General features: G+C 39.5%; 2 protein-coding genes across 6 annotated transcripts in view; one reads left to right on the forward strand and one right to left on the reverse strand.

Annotated features, from left to right (window-relative positions):
- Positions 1-19,842, forward strand: part of FREM1 (FRAS1 related extracellular matrix 1) — a 166,710-nt gene that overhangs the window by 13,704 nt on the left and 133,164 nt on the right. The gene's annotated exons all lie outside the window — the stretch shown is intronic.
- On the reverse strand, positions 16,392-16,821 carry LOC105718023 (small nuclear ribonucleoprotein Sm D2). The gene has a single exon (XM_012453501.3). It carries the CDS (start codon positions 16,778-16,780, stop codon positions 16,424-16,426), a length of 357 nt encoding a protein of 118 aa, XP_012308924.2. The 5' UTR covers positions 16,781-16,821; the 3' UTR covers positions 16,392-16,423.

The raw sequence follows: 19,842 nt of genomic DNA on the forward strand, positions 1-19,842 counted from the left end.
AAAAGAATGGCTACTCCATAGACAGAGCAGAACTGAGAGCTGCTGATTGCCCATTTTTATGGTTATTTCTTAATTATATGCTAACCAAAGGCTGGATTGTTAATGTCTCTCTTTTGTAGACCATTGTCATTGTAAATAGTCATGGTGCTGGTAGGAGTGGGAGTGTAGCAGTGAGGATGATCAGAGGTCATTTTTACCACCATCTTAGTTTTGGTGGGATTTGCCCAGCATCTTTACTGCAAACTGTTTCATCAGCAAGGTCTCTATTACCTGTATCTTGGGCTGACCTCCTCTCTCATCCCATGACTAAGAATGCCTAACTGTCTAGGAATGCAGCCCAGTAGGTTTCAGACTCACTTTACCCAGCTCTTATTCAAGATGGGGTTGCTCTGGTTCAAATGCCTCTGATGTTTCCCCTCTCCCTTTTATAAGAGAACCCTTAATCCTAGGAGTTGTAGAGGGACAGATCTATATTCTGTAACGTCTTCAGGCTGAATTGGGGTGATGATATTCCTGCCTAACTAGTAGAATCGCTTATATTTAGGGTAGAGAGGAGCTCAGTTAGGAAGTGTCAGTATGTTGAAGGCCACTCATAACTCCTGAGTTCCAACAGAAGGTGATATCTAGAAGATTAATAAATGTTTAAGAAAACGTTGAATAGGCTTATTCTGAATTCCTACACAAACAGTACAACAGCAATATATTCCACAACAGTAAAGCAAAATAAGTAAAAGCAAGCCAAGTAAACTAAATTAGAAGATTTTTCATGAGCTGGACAACTGTTGGAACCAAGCTAATATGGGGTTGCTAGCTGATTCCAATACATGCTCAAAATTAGAATATTGATCAGATTTTTTTTTTTTGAGACAGAGTCTCGCTCTGTTGCCAGGTGCCAGCAGGCTGGAGTGCAGTGGTGGGATCTCGGCTTACTGCAACCTCCGCCTCCCTGGTTCAAGCAATTCTCCTGCCTCAGCCTCCCAAGTAGCTGGGACTACAGGCGCGTGCCACCACGCCCAGCTAATTTTTGTATTTTTTAGTAGAGACGAGGTTTCACTATGCAGGCCAGGATGGTCTCTAGCTCTTGACCTCATGATCCGCCCGCCTCGGCCTCCCAAAGTGCTGGGATTACAGGTGTGAGCCACCACTCCTGGCCAGATTTTTTTTTTTTTTTTTTGAGACGTGGTCTTGCTCTGTCACCCAGGCTGGAGTGCAGTGGCGCGATCTTAGCTCACTGTAACCCTGCCTGGGTGCAGGTGATTCTCCTGCCTCAGCCTCCCAAGAAGCTGAGACTACAGCTGCATGCCATCATGCCTGGCTAATTTTTTTTTTTTTTTGTATTTTTAGTAGAGATGGGGTTTCACCGTGTTAGCCAGGATGGTCTCAATCTCCTAACCTTGTGATCCACCCGCCTCGGCCTCCCAAAGTGCTGGGATTACAGGTGTGAACCACTGCACCCAGCTGATACAGATTTTTACATTATCCATCCTTCTTGTTTCTTCTGAGCAGCAACCAGAGAAGAACTGGTTGGTTCACAGGAATAAGCAGTCAGCCTAAATTGCAGGAAAAAAAAAACTCAAAAACAACTGATGAGGCTAGAATCTAATAACAGGTGTACCACAGTTTTTGAAACAATTTCTCTCTCTAGTTTCCCATTTTTACTAAAGACAAATCAAGAATTATTTTTCACATAGGCTTTTAAAATTGGCTTTGATGGAACTCTGTTCCATAAGGAATCCCAAATAAGACTTTTTTAAAGCTGAGACTGGTCATGGGTTTGTACCCTTAAATTCCTATGAGTCGGGTAAATTCCCCTCCTCCTGAGGTCGTAAGACAACCTGAAGCTCCTGGGCCTGTCGGAAAGTGACTTTCTTTACTTATCACCAGGTCAGGAACCCTGTATAGAAACTGTGTAGAAAAGGTATGAGGACAGTTTTCCTAGAGGGTTTTTATTGGCTTTTCAAAGTTTGACTCCTTAAAGGAAAGCACACCATTCCAGTCAAAGCCTTGGTAAAATAACCAATTTCTTCAACTGTATCCTGTTACAAAAGAAACAGATTCTTATTGCACTTATGCAAATAACTATATTGCCATAAGTTAAGACTACTTACAACTAGTTTCCAAATTCTGGCAAAATCAGGTAGAGAGAAACAAATATGCTTCAAATTTTGTTCATAGGAGTATACTTTACTCAATTATTAAAAGCTATAAATAGCTCAAAAGAAAAGTTTTCTTGACTCTGAAAAAGAAAACAAAGGATCAGCAACGTTTTATGCAAAAAGTAAAAAAATCGCTTCGGTCTTCTATTAGTTTAGTCTATGCAGTTAATTCCTGTCCTGCTAGATATTTACGAACATTTCAGCTTTCCATGAGAGTCCTGAAAGTTGCTTTCCTCTATTCTAATGTAACAATTGCCAAAGTTATTAGAAACCTGCATTTAAGAACACCTGTCAAAGTCCTATAGCTGATTATAAGCTAGCTTTTGAAGAGGATTGAAACAAGACAATAATTGTCAGTGGATGACAAAACACCTTAGGGCAGCTCCTATTAAAGTCACAGTTGGCAAGGAAATTTTGTTAACTTCTGTGGCATACAACAATTGTACGTAACAATTATAACTATTAATAACATATGCTAAGTCATATTAGAATTGCAGGAATTTTTCCATTATTTTGGGACACATACCAATAACATATTTATATAAACACAGCCCAAAGAAAGCCAACACTGTTTTATATTTGACAATGCTTTCTGTATTATTTTTATAACAAATAAGCCAAATGTCACTGTTGTCTTAATGTACTATTAATGTTAAATCCAATTCTTAATAAAATCTTATAGACAAATGTATTTAATCTTAACCAGTTTGACCATAAGGTAAGATTCTCATAAATCTTTTATAAACCTTTAAAATACTTGTGAAAGAGCAGATCAGTGCTCTAAGAAAAACCTATTGTGCTTTTATTTCAATGTTCAATTTATAGAAAACCTGAATAATACCCCTTTAGCTTTAGGCAGTATGTTCACACACAGAATTTCTTTTACAATTCATTTTTTGCAAACCTTCCACAACATCCTTAAACCTTCAGCTTTATCCTAGCTAACTTAAAACAACATTTTAACCTTTTAATCTAGGCAAAATATTCTGTATTTCCATGAATTCTTATAATCTTTTATCAAAAACACATTTCACTTTCTTTACATACCTTACACGTAAAACTGTTTCTGTTTCCCAAAGATTACTTAAGTCACACAAACTAAAAGGCATTACACTTTCCTAACAAAATATTTGATTTAAGTTCTTGTTATTTTTAAGCCAATTAACAAAAGCTCTTTTATATTACACACACAGCACATATAAATACACAGATAGAAGATAAGGGACTCATTTCCTGATCTGAGAATTGAACCCTGAACCCAGGCCACCATTGTGAAAAGAGAAAGCAGGGCCACATGGTTACAAGATCAAGCTCCCAAGGACATAACTGACCAGTTTGCTGGGCTGTCTTGGACAGCAGGCAAAGGTCCTAGGTCCACATTTTCTAATCCTAAGGTATCCCTCTTTCTGACAGAAAGATATGGAAAGACAAATTCATAGCACAAAGTACAACAGATTCACTACAGTTTAAGACTAGCCTCATGAATTCTTTTTCCCATTAATCAAAACTTTACAGCGGAGATAAAGTGTAATTTTTACCATTCATTCAACCAATTTGCACAGAGAGAGAGAGAGAGTGGCCAGAAGTCTGACTGGTAAGAAATTCTTATCCTTTTGCTGGCATGCCAGGCTTCTGGGTTTCCTTTCCCTGGGTGGCCCTAGTGACCTGGCTGGCTGTACGACAGCCCTGGGGGCCAAGCCACAACATGAAGGAAAATTATCTTCTTCCGTTATGGCCAGAGTAAAATAGTGTGACAAAATACAGACATTAGCCCTTCTGCTTAGCACCCAGTATCAAACTGGCAAGGCTCAAACGTGCCCCCAGCTGGGCCCTGTCATTGTTAATCAAACCTCTGACCAGGAATTTCAACTTGTGGTCTCTGGGCAAGATAGTCACCCCTAGAAAGAAAAGATAGGAAAGGGAAAGAAGAGAGAGAAAAGTGTTGCCTGTGGCAGGGTGGGGAAGGTGAAGAGCTCAGGGAGGCCAGAGAAAGACGCCCCCATTACAGCAACACTGAAAAGTTCAGGTGGCAGTTTGTCGGTAGAGGAGGGATCTTTCACGGTAGTCCCTACAGCTCTCAAGTTTCCCCTTTTGGGGAGAAAAACTTCCCATGTCCCGTGATCCTGTACATGCCTAATTCTGTCACCCATAGCCATCAACAAAGAGTGAAAGGCAGATTAACCCAAAGAAAATAGTAGTTAACATCCTATAGTGCCAAACCCATTCTTAGCTGAGAGAGACTTTACTGAGAGGAGCCTCTAACCCTCTAAATCTTAGGAAAGACTCTAATCTTCCTAAGTTGGGTCTCAAACCCAAGTTTGGGCAAGTGTCCCTGCCTTTTATTAAGAGGGGTCTTTAACCCATTCTATCTTAGGAGAGACTCTAACTCTCCTTAGTTGGGCTTCTAACCCAATCCCATCATCTACTCAGGTAAATACACCCCACTTACCCAAAGTCAGCCAGTTTGTGCATGCAAGTGAATTTTCCTTTGGGCTGGAAGTCTCTTCAGTATCATCCCTTCACAATTTGCCAGAATAATATTACTGGATACTACCACTTACCCAGAGTTAGCCTTTGGGTTGGGGGTTTCCTCAGTATTGTCCCTTCTGTAGTGGCCAAAAAGATGTTACAGGAAAGGGGTCCCAATCCAGACCCCAAGAGAGGGTTCTTGGATGTCACACAAGAAAAAAATTCAGGGTGAGTCCATAGAGTAAAGTGAAAGCAAGTTTATTAAGAAAGTAAAAGAACAAAAGTATGACTGCTCCATAGACAGAACAGGTAGCAAATACCATTTTGTATTGTAGAATACCTGATTATAAATCTCCCTCACACAAGACCTCAACCTCTCAAAGATAGTTACTTCTTATTGAACTTTTACTTGCATAGTGCCTCTCTGCTTTTTCTCACAAAAACTCCTTCCTTCTAACGTAACATCTACTTGTTTATTCTTTGACTATGCCACATTCTTTCTCTCCATCTTCAAACATGCTTTTACTTCTCCTATCCACCTTTCTCAATACTAATTTTTCTTTCAAATTTAACTCTCTCCCCTTCTGGGAAGCATACCTTGGGCCCAGTTTGAGTCAAATGCTGCCCTCCTATAGCATAAGATATATCTCACCATTACTGCACTTACCACCCTTGCTGTTTTGTTTTTCTAAGACAGGGTCTTGCTGTGTTGCTCAGACTGGCCCTGAATGCCTGGGCTCAAGCAATCCTCCTGGCTCAGCCTCCCTACTTGCTAGGACTACAGACATATTCCCCTGTGCTTGGCACTACTGCCTGTTTTGAATCATTAGTTTATATGTTTGTCTTTCTGAATTACACTATAAACTCTCTAAGAGCAAGAATTTTTTTTGGTCATTTTTGTCTTCACAATCCCACACTTAACATAGCACTTGTCCCTAAGTGACTACTTAGCAATCGTTTGTACAATGAATGAACAAATGATATGTCATACTGAAAGACACAAGATACATTCTGAAAATGTTATTGGCTCAAAGATGAATTCCTGAACGTGATTCAATGTGAATTTAAGCAGAATCTCACTTTTGGACAGTTTGGTGTTGTTCCATTGTAAATTAAGAAATGAATTCACTAAAGAAGAGGAAATTCCATTTCAGTTGGTGTGACACTGGTGGAGAAAGCCTTAGGTGTGAGTTTGGGTACATACTCATGGTAAGTCCCAGATGAAGAATGGGGTACACCATAGTGAGTGTGAGTGAGTGTTTTTTACTCTGCTTTAGTTATTCAATTAAAGCAACCTGTTGTAAAAATTCGTATGATATAACCCTCTGGCTGAAAGCAACATGATTTTAAATTTTGGCCACTTCCTAACTAATCTTTAAGGAAATGCTTCTGATGGTTTAAGAGGCTTTGATAGTCATTAAAAACAGAACTGTAAGTTGAGGGCACACATTTTTTCCCTCTGCAATCAGTTTTCTCTACCTTTGAAGGTAGTTTTAGTGGAAGGCCTCTGAAGAAACAGGCAGATGTTTGGTTTCTAAGGGATATATTAGAATTTGAATTTCTGAAGTAGACTTATTAGGTATAGATTTATCAGGCATGGCTAGAAAATTTTTTAGATACCATCTGGCCATCCTATGTTTTAGTCATTTTAATTCTCTAACCTTGTGTCTCTTGAATGATTTCTCTAAAAAGCTGTGGGTTTTTTTTTTTTTTTTAATGAAAAAGAACAAAAAAACGTTTTCCATAAGTTTGGAAACTGGACTTAAAGAGGCTCCTTTCTGCAAGACTTCTTAGAACCTTTAATATGCTCATATTATATTGTGAATTTTTAGAAGGTGATTTTAGCATTCTGTGCTTCAAACATATTTGGGTATGGTGAACTTTTTTTGTGGAAAGCTTTTAACGTTTCCAAAATATTCATTTTCAGAAGCACAATTTGCAAAACATGGCAGAGTAGAGTTAGAACAATTGAAAATCTAAGGAAGGAAACCTAATGAGTGTGTTGTAGGCAAAGATTTGTCTGTCTTTGCAGCCTTGATCATCATGGGGTTCAGAACATTGTATCCCGAAATAGGGTGCCTTGGCACACTGAATATTTTGAACTGAAGGAATTTGAGAATTGGCATGTGCTGGAAAGATTCTCTGACCTTCTCCCCTGAACAGCAGATTACAATACCCTCATGTGAGAGAAGTACCCTCCTTATACCCAAATGAAAGGAATATCCTTAACTGCAAGGATGGAGGGACACCGTGGGGAATCTGCACAGGCAGGTCTTGCTCACTTTCCCGCAGTTTACTGCCTTCAGCTCACACATCTTTTTCCTATTGCATTTTTCCATAATTTCCACTCTTCATCAAACTTAGGATAAAAATGCTCATGCTTAATGTTTCTGTCTTCCTTTTTTTAATGAAGGCTCCCATGTTACATAACACTTACATTCAATAAATTTTATGTTTTTCCCTTGTTAATTTGTCTTTTTTCAGTCTAATTTACAAGGCCCCAGCCAATGAACCTAAGACAGTAGAAGGAAAGGATTTTCCCCTCCCCTCTAGTCATGACAGCATAGCCTGAGGGAGGGCTCCCTCTCCAGAGTTCTGAGTCTGGCAGCTTCCTAAAGATCTGGGAAGGAAATGCTGAAAGGAATATTTCTGGAATGAGCATCTGTGATTTAAGGAAGCCACCTGGGATAATGGACATAGTGCTGGTCTAGTGTCAGAACTGAGATTCCCATCCAGGCTTGGTTTCCAGATAGCTGTGTAGTCTTGGTAGGCATTTAACTGCCATGGGACTTGCTCTCTTATGTAAATGAAGGAATTCCTAGAAGAGAACACACAAATGGCTAAGAGAAGTTTAGATAAAAGGGAAAAAAACTAAATTTTCCACATAAACAAAGGAAGTGCAAATTAAAACAGTGTCAGATACATTTCACTTGGGAGATGAATAAAGATTAAAGGGGCAATGTTGAATGTGGTCAATGAGGAAGGCTGGTGAGGGTGGAAATTGGTACCGGGTTTCCAGAAAGCATGCATATCCAGAGCCTCAAAATAAGCTCACACCCTTCAGCCTTACAATTCCACATCTAGAAGTGGATCAAAAGGAATAAACTAGAGAAATTGATTTATACTTAAGGATTTTTTATCGTAATCTTTTGACATAGTAACTACTTCAATGTGGCAGTGAGATGATTATAGCAACTATAGTACACCCATCTAGTGGCTCTAATGCACAAATTAAAAGTACAATTGCAAGAAATGTTTAATAATACAGAAAATGCTTACAATAGAACATTACATTAATAAAAAGGGATGATACACAACTCTTTGTAGTACAGTTCCAAATAATTTTGAAAACCATACATGCATGCATATGCAAGCATAAATGCATTTTTTGGAGGTATTGAGAAATATATGTTTTCTTTTTCTATAGGTTTCTGTGTTTTTTTCCTTTAATTAATGAGCATGCATTTCTTTCATATTTTGAAAAAAGTTATATTCAGAAAAAGCAAATATATTGATAAATGAAATGAAGAATATGGCCTTGTTGATTTCTCATTTCTCTTAAAACCATACATTGTGTGATGTAGATTATGGTTTAGAAAAATTGTAGAGAAGAGGAAGCAAAATGTTATAGACAGAGTCAACACACATTTTATTGATTTAATAGACTGGGATTATGAAGTGGTCTATTTGACTTGTGATCTTTAAACTGTGCTTGTAGTGTAAGCAGTTGGAATGTGAAGATGCTGGTAGACAGGGCATCCCTTTAATTATTGACTCAAAGCAGCAGCTACTTTCTTTAGAGAACATTGCTTCCAGTGAAACATTAACTTCTGTGATAGTATTTATTGCTGTCTGGAACCATAATGGGAGTTGTGAAATTTCCTTAGTACTATAGGAATAAAACCTTAGGGCTAGTGAAGCGATTGCAAAAAGTACAAGGTTTTGGCATAACGTGAAGCAGTATATATAACAGTAGTGGTTAAGGGCAAGGGTCTTGGAGTTAGGCAAAACCAGGCTCTGATTGCGATGACAAGGTCAAGCTGGTGACCTTGGGCAAGTTACTTAACCGCTTTATGTCTAGTTTTCCAAATCTATAAAATTATTATCTACCTCCTAAAACCATAGCAGGGATTACACAATATAAAATAGGCAAAGTACCTTGAAGAAAACCTACTATATAGTAAACACGTAATAAATGTTGGTTTTGGCCGGGCGTGGTGGCTCACGCCTGTAATCCCAGAACTTTGGGAGACTGAGAAGGGTGGATCACTTGAGGTCAGGAGTTTGACACCAGCCTGGTCAACATGGTGAAATCTCGTCTCTACTGAAAATATAAAAGTGAGCCAGGCATGGTGGTGAGCACCTGTAATCTCAGATACTCAGGAGGCTGAGATGGGAGAATCCCTTGAAACCAGGAGGTGGAGGTTGCAGCGAGCTGACATCGTGCTACTGCACTCCATTATGTCGCTTAAATCACTGTGTATTTATGTATGAAATTAAAATAATAATAGAAACTAGCTATGTTTGTTGTGAAAAATAAATGAAAACATGCATAGGATGAATGTAGCCCAGTGCTTCTGTATAGTAAGTGAAAGCACTAATAAGCAAAGTAGAAAGGAAGGAATTTGCACACAGGGGAGACTGAAAATTGTTTATGAAAGAAAAAAAACTTAGAAGTTACAGACTTTTTCTCATGATTTTATTATCCCTGTCTGAGAGCATTCACTTTGAAATTTTTTTTTTTTTTGAGACTGTCTTGCTCTGTCACCAGGCTGGAGCACAGTGGTACAGTTTCAGCTCACTGCAACCTCCATGTGTTTTCAAGATCAGGAAGATTTTCAGCCTTTGTCGGGGTCATTGAACAATTAAAGCTCCCTAAGAGGTTATGGGCTTATTGAAAGAGAAGAATCTGCTTTATGGTTGTGTCTTCCCGATGCTGTTTTGTAGTTTGGGTCAGCTGAGGAATTGGCATGAGATTGTCAGGATAGAGGAGAAAGGGCACTTGGCCAGGATGCCTGAGGCTTGTTTCTCCCACAGCTCTGCTCTCCTGCCAGGACCTCAGGCAAGTCACTTTGAATGTTTCCTCTTTATTGCCCATAACAAGGAGCAATTTGACTTCTGTATCTACCTTAGGGAGTTATAAGGTCAGTGGGTGCCATGGCTCTGAGGTCTTTGTAAAGACTATCCAAGTCTTGATTTCCTCAAACAAAACATAAAGAAGAAAACAACTTTCTCTAAGTTTAGACAGCTGGTTGTTCCCTGAGGACAGTTCTCCTGATTTCCAGTTTGTTGCTCCTTGATAAATCAATTTATGGCACATGTGATTTGGATTCAATTCAGTTGTCCTGTGGATAATTTTATTCAGCTACAAGTTTATATTTGAAACTTCAAATTTGATTTATATGAATAGCTTTGGAAATTCATTTTTATTCAAATTTTGATGATTTAAAAATACATCATAAAAATTCAATTGATAACTTCTTTTTTTTGAAACAGGTTCTCACTGTCTCACTTTGTCACCCAGGCTGCAGTGTCACTCTGCAACCTCGATCTTCAGGCTCAGGTGATCCTCCTACCTCAGTCTCCCCAGTAGCTAAGACCACAGGCACATGCCGCCACACCAACCTAATTTTTAAAAATTTTTTGTAGAGATGGGGTTTCACTATATTACCCAGGCTGGTCTCGATCTCCTGGGCTCAAGTCATCCACTTGCCTTGGCCTCCCAAAATGTTGGGATTACATGAGTGAGCCACTGCAACTGTACCTTCCATTGATAACTTCTAAGTTTAGCTTCTGACTAGCATTTTAAAGATTTTAATGTGGAGTAGAAGTCAGAAAATCTTTATAGGCTTTCTTCACCATCTTGTTGAGGATTTCAAAAATCTCCTCCGTTTGGGTGGGTTGATCTTGAGTTGACTATTTTCACTTAAAATGCCATTTTTCTATTAGTTTATTTTATTTGTTTAATGACTTTAGTGTACTTGTAAGACCTAAAGTTGTGGAAAAGTTGTTCTCATAGAAGTAGAGAGTAAGAGGTGGTTACCAGGGGCTGGGAAGGAGGGAGGGTTGGGGAAGTGCTGATCAAAGGATACAAAATTTCAGTTAGTCCAAAGGAAGCAGATGTATTGTACAATGTGACTACCGTAGTTAACAGCATTGTATTGAGTAGTTGAAAATTGCTAAGACAGTAGAATTAAATGTTCTCCTCATAAAAAGAAGATATGTGAGGTAATAAATATGTTATTTGATTTCGCTATTTCGCATTGTATACGTATATCAAAACATCATGACATACTGATACTGTGTATATGTATGTATTGCAAAACTGCTAAATCAAGTCATTAACCTGGTGGCTCACACCTGTAATCCCAGCACTTTGAGAGGCTGAGATGGGAGAATAACTGGAGACCAGGAGTTCAAGACTAGCCTGGGCAACATTGTGCGACCCCCCTCCCTACAGAAAAATTAAAAAACCAATTAGTCAGGTATGGTGGTGCACACCTGTAGTCCCAACTACTTGAAAGGCTGGGGCTGAGGCTTTCTTGATCCCAGGAGTTGGAGGCTGCAGTATGCTCTCATTGTACCACTGCATTGCTAGCCTGGGCAGCAGAGTGAAATCCCTGTCTCTAAAACAAACAAACAAAAAAATCATGTTGTACATCATAAATATATACAATTCTACTTTTCAGTCATAAATAAGTAAAAATTAAAAAATTTTGTGAGTCGGGGGTAATAACTTCAAGCCCAGGGAAGACAAAAATGTTCCATTGCTTATGTCATCTTTAGTCAAATGGTAATAACTACCTAGATCACTGATGAGAAGAGCGTTAGGCCACATATGAATTCCGCAAAAAGCAAAACAAATAAAAAGCTATGAGGAATTATTGATATCTTGATAACTATGCTGGGCATAGGAGGGAGAAAGCACTTGCCTTATGTTGTGTAGCTACCATTGCAAAATTGAAGACAGGGAGAATAGTAAAGATTATTTTCATCAAGGCACATCATTACCATTGACCATTAAGAATTTCCTTTGCATTGAGAGCTGTACAGCTGAGATCCTTTTTTTTTCTTGTTGTGCAGAGTTTATCTCAGATTAGAGACTGGAGTATCATGTTTATAATAACATGAAGAATACATGCTCATATAGTTAAGCCGAATGTGTAATTATGAAATAAATACTAGCTCACGTTTCCCTTCCACCAATTATGTTACTAAATTATTTTCTTCTGTTCAAGAAATTTCCCAAGAAAGTTTGGTTGAAGAAATCTTTATGAATTTTCATAAGGAAGAATTCAAAACAGGGTGGTTTTTCACATTTCAGAAAGAATTTTCACACAGTTTTATTGGCATTCATTGGCTTTTACAGATGTACTGTACTTAGAATACATGATTATCATGTAAAGAAAAAAGCCAATGATGGGAAAATGGTCAGGGAGAGCAGAACTGATTTGTAGGCATGACAGGAGGATTTTGAAATGTTGAGAAACAGCTGAACCACACAAGCAAGCCAAGACAGGATTTGTTTCTTTCATTTTTTTTTTTCCTTCTCTTTTGAGATGGAGTCTCACTCTGTTGCCCAGGCTGGAGTGCAGTGGGATGATCTTGGCTCACTGCAACCTCCGTCTCCCAGGTTCAAGCAATTCTCCTGCCTCAGCCTCCCAAGTAGCTGGGATTACAGGCACTCACCACCACGCCCAGCTAATTTTTGTATTTTTAGTAGAGACAGGGTTTCTCAGTGTTGGTCAGGCTGGTCTTGAACCCCTGTGATATGCCTGCCTCAGCCTCCCAAAGTGCCAGGATTTGTTTCTATTGCAGAATCAAGTCTGAGGTGGCTAAAAGTCAGTTTACAAGCTCTCTTGGGGGAAATAGCCAGGTGCCTTTTCTACTTCCACCTCCAGCTCCCCCCAGTAATTCTGCTGACTCCACGGGTACCTATACTAGCAATCAGAGCAAGCTGTGGACAAATAGATTCTGAGGATCTGACTTGGCCCTATGCTGGGACCAAGAAAACAAAATTCTCAAGATATGCTAGGCTTCCCATTAGGGTGTTGTTTTTAATGTAGAATTTGGCTGTCACTGGACCTAGTAATTTTGCGTCAGAGACAAGACAGTTATTACCATCTCATTTTAAGGCACTAAAAGATCCATCATCACTGTGAAATCTTGTTTGCTTCAGAATCTTGCTTTGCTTTGCTATTGTTCCGTTTTTCTTCTGGCCCTTTCTTGATCTGCTCATCTGAATTCTTTTCTCTTTCTCCTCCCATGCCACCTTCTTGAAGCCAAATATCAGAGCAGTATTTTCCATGGAATGTCCACATACTTGGTGTTTCCCAACACCAAGGGAAAAATACAAGAGCAAAATTAGAATGCAAATAAAACCAAACAAACCATACCCTTTTTGATCTTTATTGCTCCTAATTCTGCAGCCTTCAGTCTAGGCTCAGTTGATTGAAGGATGAGTTTTGTTTGATTTCGAGTTTGGAAATTGTTACTCTTCTACTTTTCCTCCCCTCCTAATTGTGTTGCTTCAGGTTGTCTTTGAAATATCAAAATTCAGTTTTTTATTAGATGTTCTGTCTTAAGACTATGAGAAAGAGAAAGTTAGAATGTAAATAAAACACACTCTATTTGACATTTATTGAACCTAATTTTGCCACCTTGTCACCTTCATTCAGCCCTAATTCCTTCTATTCTGTTTTTCCTGAGAAAGCTTGTCTTACTCTCTTGTCTCTTTGATATATATAGTATATATTTGTATGTATTTGAGATGGAGTCTCACTCTGTCACCCAGGCTGGAGTGCAGTGGCACGGTCTCGGCTCACAGCAAGCTCCGACTCCCTGGTTCAAATGATTCTCCTGCCTCAGCCTCCTGAGTACCTGGGATTACAGACATGCACCACCACGCCCAGCTAATTTTTGTATTTTTAGTAGAGACGGGGTTTCACCATGTTGGCCAGGCTGGTCTTGATCATCTCCTGACCTCGTGATTCGCTTGCCTTGGCCTCCCAAAGTGCTGGGATTACAGGCGTGAGCCATTGTACCCGGCCATCTCTTTGATATATTTTGTAATAATAATGTTACATTTGTATGGGGTTTATAATTAGGAAAATGTTTCCACATAGATTATTGGTCTGACAGAGGAACTTTGGAGGAGGCAGGATGGGTGATTTCATTTTTTTAATTTTTTTGAGATGGAGTCTTGCTCTGCTGCCCAGGCTGGAGTGCAGTGGTGTGATCTCAGCTCACTGCAACCTCTGCCTCTCAGGTTCAAGCGATTCTCCCACTTCAGCCTCCCATTTTGGAAAGAGGAAAGTGATGTTCATAAAAATCAGGATTAGAATCCATGGCTGGGCACGATGGCTCACACCTGTAATCCCAGCACTTTGAGAGGCTGAGGTGGGCAGATCACTTGAGGTCAGGAGTTTGAGACCAGTCTGGCCAACATGGTGGAACCCTGTCTCTACAAAAAATAATACAAAAATTAGCCAGGCATGGAAGTGGGTGCCTGTAATCCCAGCTACTTAGGAGGCTGAGGCAGGAGAATTGCTTGAATCCAGGAGGTGGAGGTTGCAATAAGCCAAGATCATGCCACTGCACTCCAGCCTGGGTGACAGAACAAGACTCTGTATCAAAAAAAAAAAAAAAAAGATAATAAATAAATAAATAAATAATTAAGATTAGAATTCAGATCTTCAAAATTCAAGTCTATTCTTTCCACAGCATTGTGGTTCAGGGAGCCGTAAGAATAGATCTCCTCCTTTTTCTCTCTTGTCTTTTCCTAGAAGATAAACATTAGCATCTTGGACTTTGACCTTACTCTCAGTTAAGGGCTTACTATGATATAATTAGAGAATTATCTATTGTTTCAGAAGCTGTTAGGTAGGAAGTTAAATCTTTAGCTGATTAGTGACTAAACTAAATTAATAAAAAAACTTGAGGAAGAAGGTGATTATTAAAGGGGTAGATATGTTCAGTCGTGAGTCACAAAAAAACCCAAAATAACAGTGAGTTAAATAGGAAAGAAGTTTACATTCTCTGCTGTGTAAAATTCTGGATGAATGGACTTGTATGGTGATTCTGCTTTGCAAATGCCCCAGAGACCCAGGGTCCTTCTAGCTCACAGCTCTACCAGCCTATGCCATAGTCTCATTTTTTCATGTACAAGGCAGCACCTTCCATCTTGGCAACAAGATGAAGAGATGCATAAAGAAAAAGGGACAAGAGGCATACCATAACTACCTCTTAAAAAAGGTTTCTCAGAACGGCCGTGTGACCACTCTTCTTAAATTCCGTTGGCCAGAATCTGATCACATGACTGCAGATAGCTACAAGAGAGGCTGTGAAATATAGTCTTTGTTCTGGGTGACTATGTACCTAGTTAAAATTTTTATTTCTATAGAGGAAGGTGAGGTTGGATGTTGTGGGACAAATAGACATTCCTGTCAGACATAGATATTGGAAGAGAGTTACTAAGTTACCATAAGAGAAAGGAAGGAAACATTTGCTATGTTATTTCAACAATCTAAGAGGAGCTTATTTGGTATTCTAAATTGTTTACATGAAATAGAAGATTTTGATCAAGTTGTTCCATTTTGGTCTATGTTGCCTTTCTTATTAAGTCAGTGCTAATCTAAAACATATTTGAAGTCATTAAACACAAATTTGTAAAATGTGGCAAAAAGCCTTCAAGATAGTTTTTTTTCCTGTTGAGATCGGTTAATTCCCATTTATAACCAGATTGGCCGTAAAAGTGTGGGATAGTAACTGAGCTGTGATCTATTATTAAAGGAAAGGGGTGTGGCTGGTCTAGAGACAGGCTGACCAGTGATACACAACATGTACAAAGACCAGAAAATTGACTCTAATCAAAGTCTTTGTTTTACGTGCCTTTGCATAATAAAAGATGTTTGTGGGGTTTGAAAGGAGATTTGTTTCAGCTGTTGGCTGAGAGGGTGGCAGGAGAAGAGAATTCTGGGACAGCATACATGTGTCTGCCTCTGCCAAGGACTGTTCTTGCAGAACCTAAAACACACTGCTGACCAACCATTTGAAGATAACTGTTCAGTGAAATCCTACCAGTGCCTTTCTATTTTGCTGCGTTCTTCAGTTTCATTTGGAATTAATAGTCCTCCCATTAGGTGGATTGCTACACCTGAGAAGAAAGATATATCTGCTCTTTGTATACCTTGATAGGCTATTATTACCAGGGAACTAATTATATCGATGATTTTCTTCAATTTATTTTCAGTTAAGCAACAAAATGACATAATGACATATTTACCTCTGACATAGGCTTGCTTTGCACTGGATGTCAGAAGATGCATCTTTAATGAATTAATATATTTATATTTTGTCCGTAAAAATTCTGCTCATAAAAATATTTATTTTCAAGTTATCTACATACGTTTAAAAAGACTTTAAACGCAATACATTTGTTTTGATGTTTCTCTTTATATCACACACACATGCAATTTTACATAAATTACGTATGTAATTTTTGTGCCTTTTTTTTTTTTTTTTGAGACGGAGTCTTGCTCTGTCACCCAGGCTGAAGTGCGGTGGCACAATCTTGGCTCACTACAGCCTCTGCCTCTTGGGTTCAAGTGATTCTCCTGCCTCAGCCTCCTGAGTAGCTGGGATTTATAGATGCATGCCACTATGTCCTGCTAATTTTTGTATTTTTTTTTTTTTTTTTTTAGAAAAAAACACAGAGCTTTATTGTTCTCAACACCAGCAGCAGCGGTCTCTGCAGGACCAGGGAGTGAGTTCTGTTGACTGACAGGGATAGGTGGCTCCTACTTGCCAGCGATAAGCGGGTTCCGCAGGACCACGATAACTGAGTCCCCACGCAGGAACATCTTGGAGATGTAGCAGTCTTTGTTGACTGGCTTGGACTTCTTCTTGCCCTTGCCGCTCTTGGGTACCTCAGTCCACATCTCCTTCACGTTCTCCAGCACCATGTTGCAGTGCCTATCGAAGGCCTTCACGCGGCCCAGGAGTTTCTTATTGTTGCGGCAATTGATGAGCACTTGGGTGTTGTTCTTGACAGACTGAGTGAGCACAGAGAGTGGACCCATGTTAAATTCCTCCTTCTCTCGCTTCTGCAGCTCCTCCGGGGTCATCTCACTCTTGGGCTTGTTGAGGAGGCTCATGTTGGTCACTAAGCTCTCGGTTCACTCCGGTTTCCTCCGCGTTGCTGCTGTCTCAATTTTTGTATTTTTAGTAGAGACAGGGTTTCAACATGTTGGCCAGGCTGGTCTCAGGTGATCTCTTCTTATCTCAGGTGCTCCACCTGCCTTGGCCTCCCAAAGTGCTGACGTTACAAGCATGAGCTATTGCGTCTGGCCTGTTGTTGCATTTTTTTATTGCATGTTCTTCTTTTCCTTTTTTTTTTTTTAGTATTGCTGTTTGAGTAGTCTGTTCAGACTGCTATAACAGAAATACCATAGACAGGGTGGCTTAAAGAATAGAACTTTATTTCTCACAGTTCTGAAGGTTGGGAAGTCCAAGGTCACCTCTTCCTGGTTTGCAAAGGGAAACCTTGTTGTAAGCCTCACTCAACCAGATAGAGAGTGCTCTAATCTCTTCATCTTCTTCTAAGAATCCCATCGTGAGTACTCTACCCTCATGACCTCATGTAACCTAATGCCTCCACAAGGCCTAATCCCATCACATTGGAAATCAGAGCTTCAATATATAAATTTGGTGAGGGGACACAAACATCTAGACATAGCACCTTCTTCATTTTTCTTTGGTCTATCTATTCTGTATTGCTCCTTTCAGATTGTCTCTAACAACAATGCGATGCTTATCTGTCCATATTTTTCTCCATGCCTATTTAATTGTATGTTAATACAACATACATCTCCATATATGTATATGCATATACACAGATGCAGCTTTTAGAGTTAAGGAATGGAAGCATACTTTTCTACATTTTATTTTTTCTGACTCCCCAATACCTTGTAGAAATCCCTTCAAGTTGAATGATATATCTCTAATTCAAATTTTAAAAGTGACTTTCCATTCCATGGTATAAATACACCTACGCTATTTAACCATTTCCTTGCTGACGGGCATTTGCATTGCTTGCTATGCTTTGCTTACAAGTTTCCACTACGGACACTGCTGCAATCAACAATCTCGTTCATGTATTTTTGTAGAGGTTGCTTTTATCTCTGGTGGATGGAGTCTCAGTGTTGTGTGGCAATAATGAAACAAACGTTGATGGATTTTGATTTTTACCTCAGATTTTGTAGCACCTCTTCTTTCGGTGTTTGACTGGAGGTGCTGCCTGGGAAAGACTAGTCGGCCAATCATCAGGAAGTCTCAGAGTGTGACATTTTCCAGAGTCCAGAGTCTCGGCCTCAGTGTTATGGGCACAGAAAATGGACTTTATCCATATATCCCAGGACGATCTGCCTTTTTGTGACAGATTCTCAATAATAGAATTCATGTGACATCTTGATCCATGGCTAATGGTGTCTGCTTATGATGCCAGTTCTTTTTTTTTTTTTTCTTTTTGAGATGAAATCTTGCTCTTGTTGCCCATGCTGGAGTGCAGTGGCGTGATCTCGGCTCACTGCAACCTCTGCCTCTTGGGTTCAAGCGATTCTTCTGCCTCAGCCTCCCAAGTAGCTGGGACTACAGGTGCCCACCACCAAGCAATAAGTTTTGTATTTTTAGTAGTGACAAGGTTTCACCATGTTGGCCAGGGTGGTCTTGAATGCCTGATCTCAGGTGATCTGCCCACATTGGCTTCCTAAAGTGCTGGGATTACAGGTGTGAGCCACCATGCCTAGATTTTTTTTTTTTTTTAAAGATATAGTAATATTCCTGGGTTTAAACTATAATCAGTATAAGGGAATTTAAGGAATTGTTTTCTCCAATGTATTCAGTTAGTTAACAAATATTTATTGGTATATCAGGCATTGTTCTAGACACTGAGGATAAATCCATGAGTAAAAATTATAAAAATTCACATCTTCTTGAGGGACTTGGCAGTGACTAATATTAGGTTGATACAAAAGTAATTGTGGTTTTTGCCATTGAAAGTAATGGTGAAAACCACAATTACTATTGCACCAACCTAATATAAAGGATTAAATGGATTATATCAGGTGGTTAGAAAGCACTAAGTTAAAAACAAAGTAGAAAACTGGTAAAGGATGCTAAGAGATGGGACTGACATAATTTTAATGGGGTTGTTAGGTATGACCACACTGCATCTGTGACATTCGATGGGAACTTGAGAGTGGAGAGGTGGAAGGAGGGGTATCTGGGGGAAGAACATTCAAGTCAGAGATGACAGAAGTGAGAAGCTTTAGTCGGGGAGAGAGGAAGGAGGAATGGTGGATCTTGATTTGTTTGAGGAAAAGCAAAGACATTAGTGTGGCTGGGACAGGGTCGGCAAAGGGAAGACAAATGGGAGATGAGCTGAGAGAGATAAGAGGAAAACAGATCACAGAGTGTCTTCTGGGTCATCACCAGGGCTTCAGCCTCACTTTAAGACAAGACACCACTGGAAGTTTGAGCAGAGACGTGACCTGATATAAGTAACATTTAATCGAAATCTTGGCTGTGATGCTGAGAAATGCCTAAAGGAAAGGCAGGAGTAGAAGTAGGGAGATCAAATAGGATGGTATTGCAATCATCCAGCAGAGACTTGGTGGCTTGGACCAGGGTGATCGCAAAGGAAGTGTAAGACATAACTGGATTCTGGATATGTTTGGAAGGAAGAATATATTAACTTTTTACTTTTGTGTAACAAATCGCTATAAATTTTGTGGCTTAAAATAATACAAATTTATCTCATAGTTTCCCTTGATCTGCAGTCACATTATGGCTTAGCTGGGTTCGCTGCTTCAGGTTACCACCAGATTGCAATCAAGATGTTGATGACCTTCATTCTTATCTGGAGCCTTGACTTAGAAAGAAGCTACTTCCAAGCTCAGAGTGTTGGCAGAATTCATTTCCTTGTGTCTGTAGAACTCATGGAGGCTTGCTTCTTCATGTTCAGCAGGACAGCCTCTGGTTCCAGTCTGCCAAGAGAAAGTCTCCTGTATGACAAAATGTAATCATTGGAGTGACACCCATCATCTTTGTCTAATTTTGTTGGTTGGAAGTGTTACAGGTTCTGCTGGCACTCAAAGGGAAGGTACTTTTGGATACTAGGAGGCTGGAATTATTTGGGGAGTCACCTAAGATCTGTCTA

Source organism: Aotus nancymaae, unplaced genomic scaffold (assembly GCF_030222135.1).
Source record: "Aotus nancymaae isolate 86718 unplaced genomic scaffold, 86718_ANA_hifiasm-v0.15.2.pri h1tg000003l, whole genome shotgun sequence".
In the NCBI taxonomy this organism is placed as follows: Eukaryota; Metazoa; Chordata; class Mammalia; order Primates; family Aotidae; genus Aotus; species Aotus nancymaae.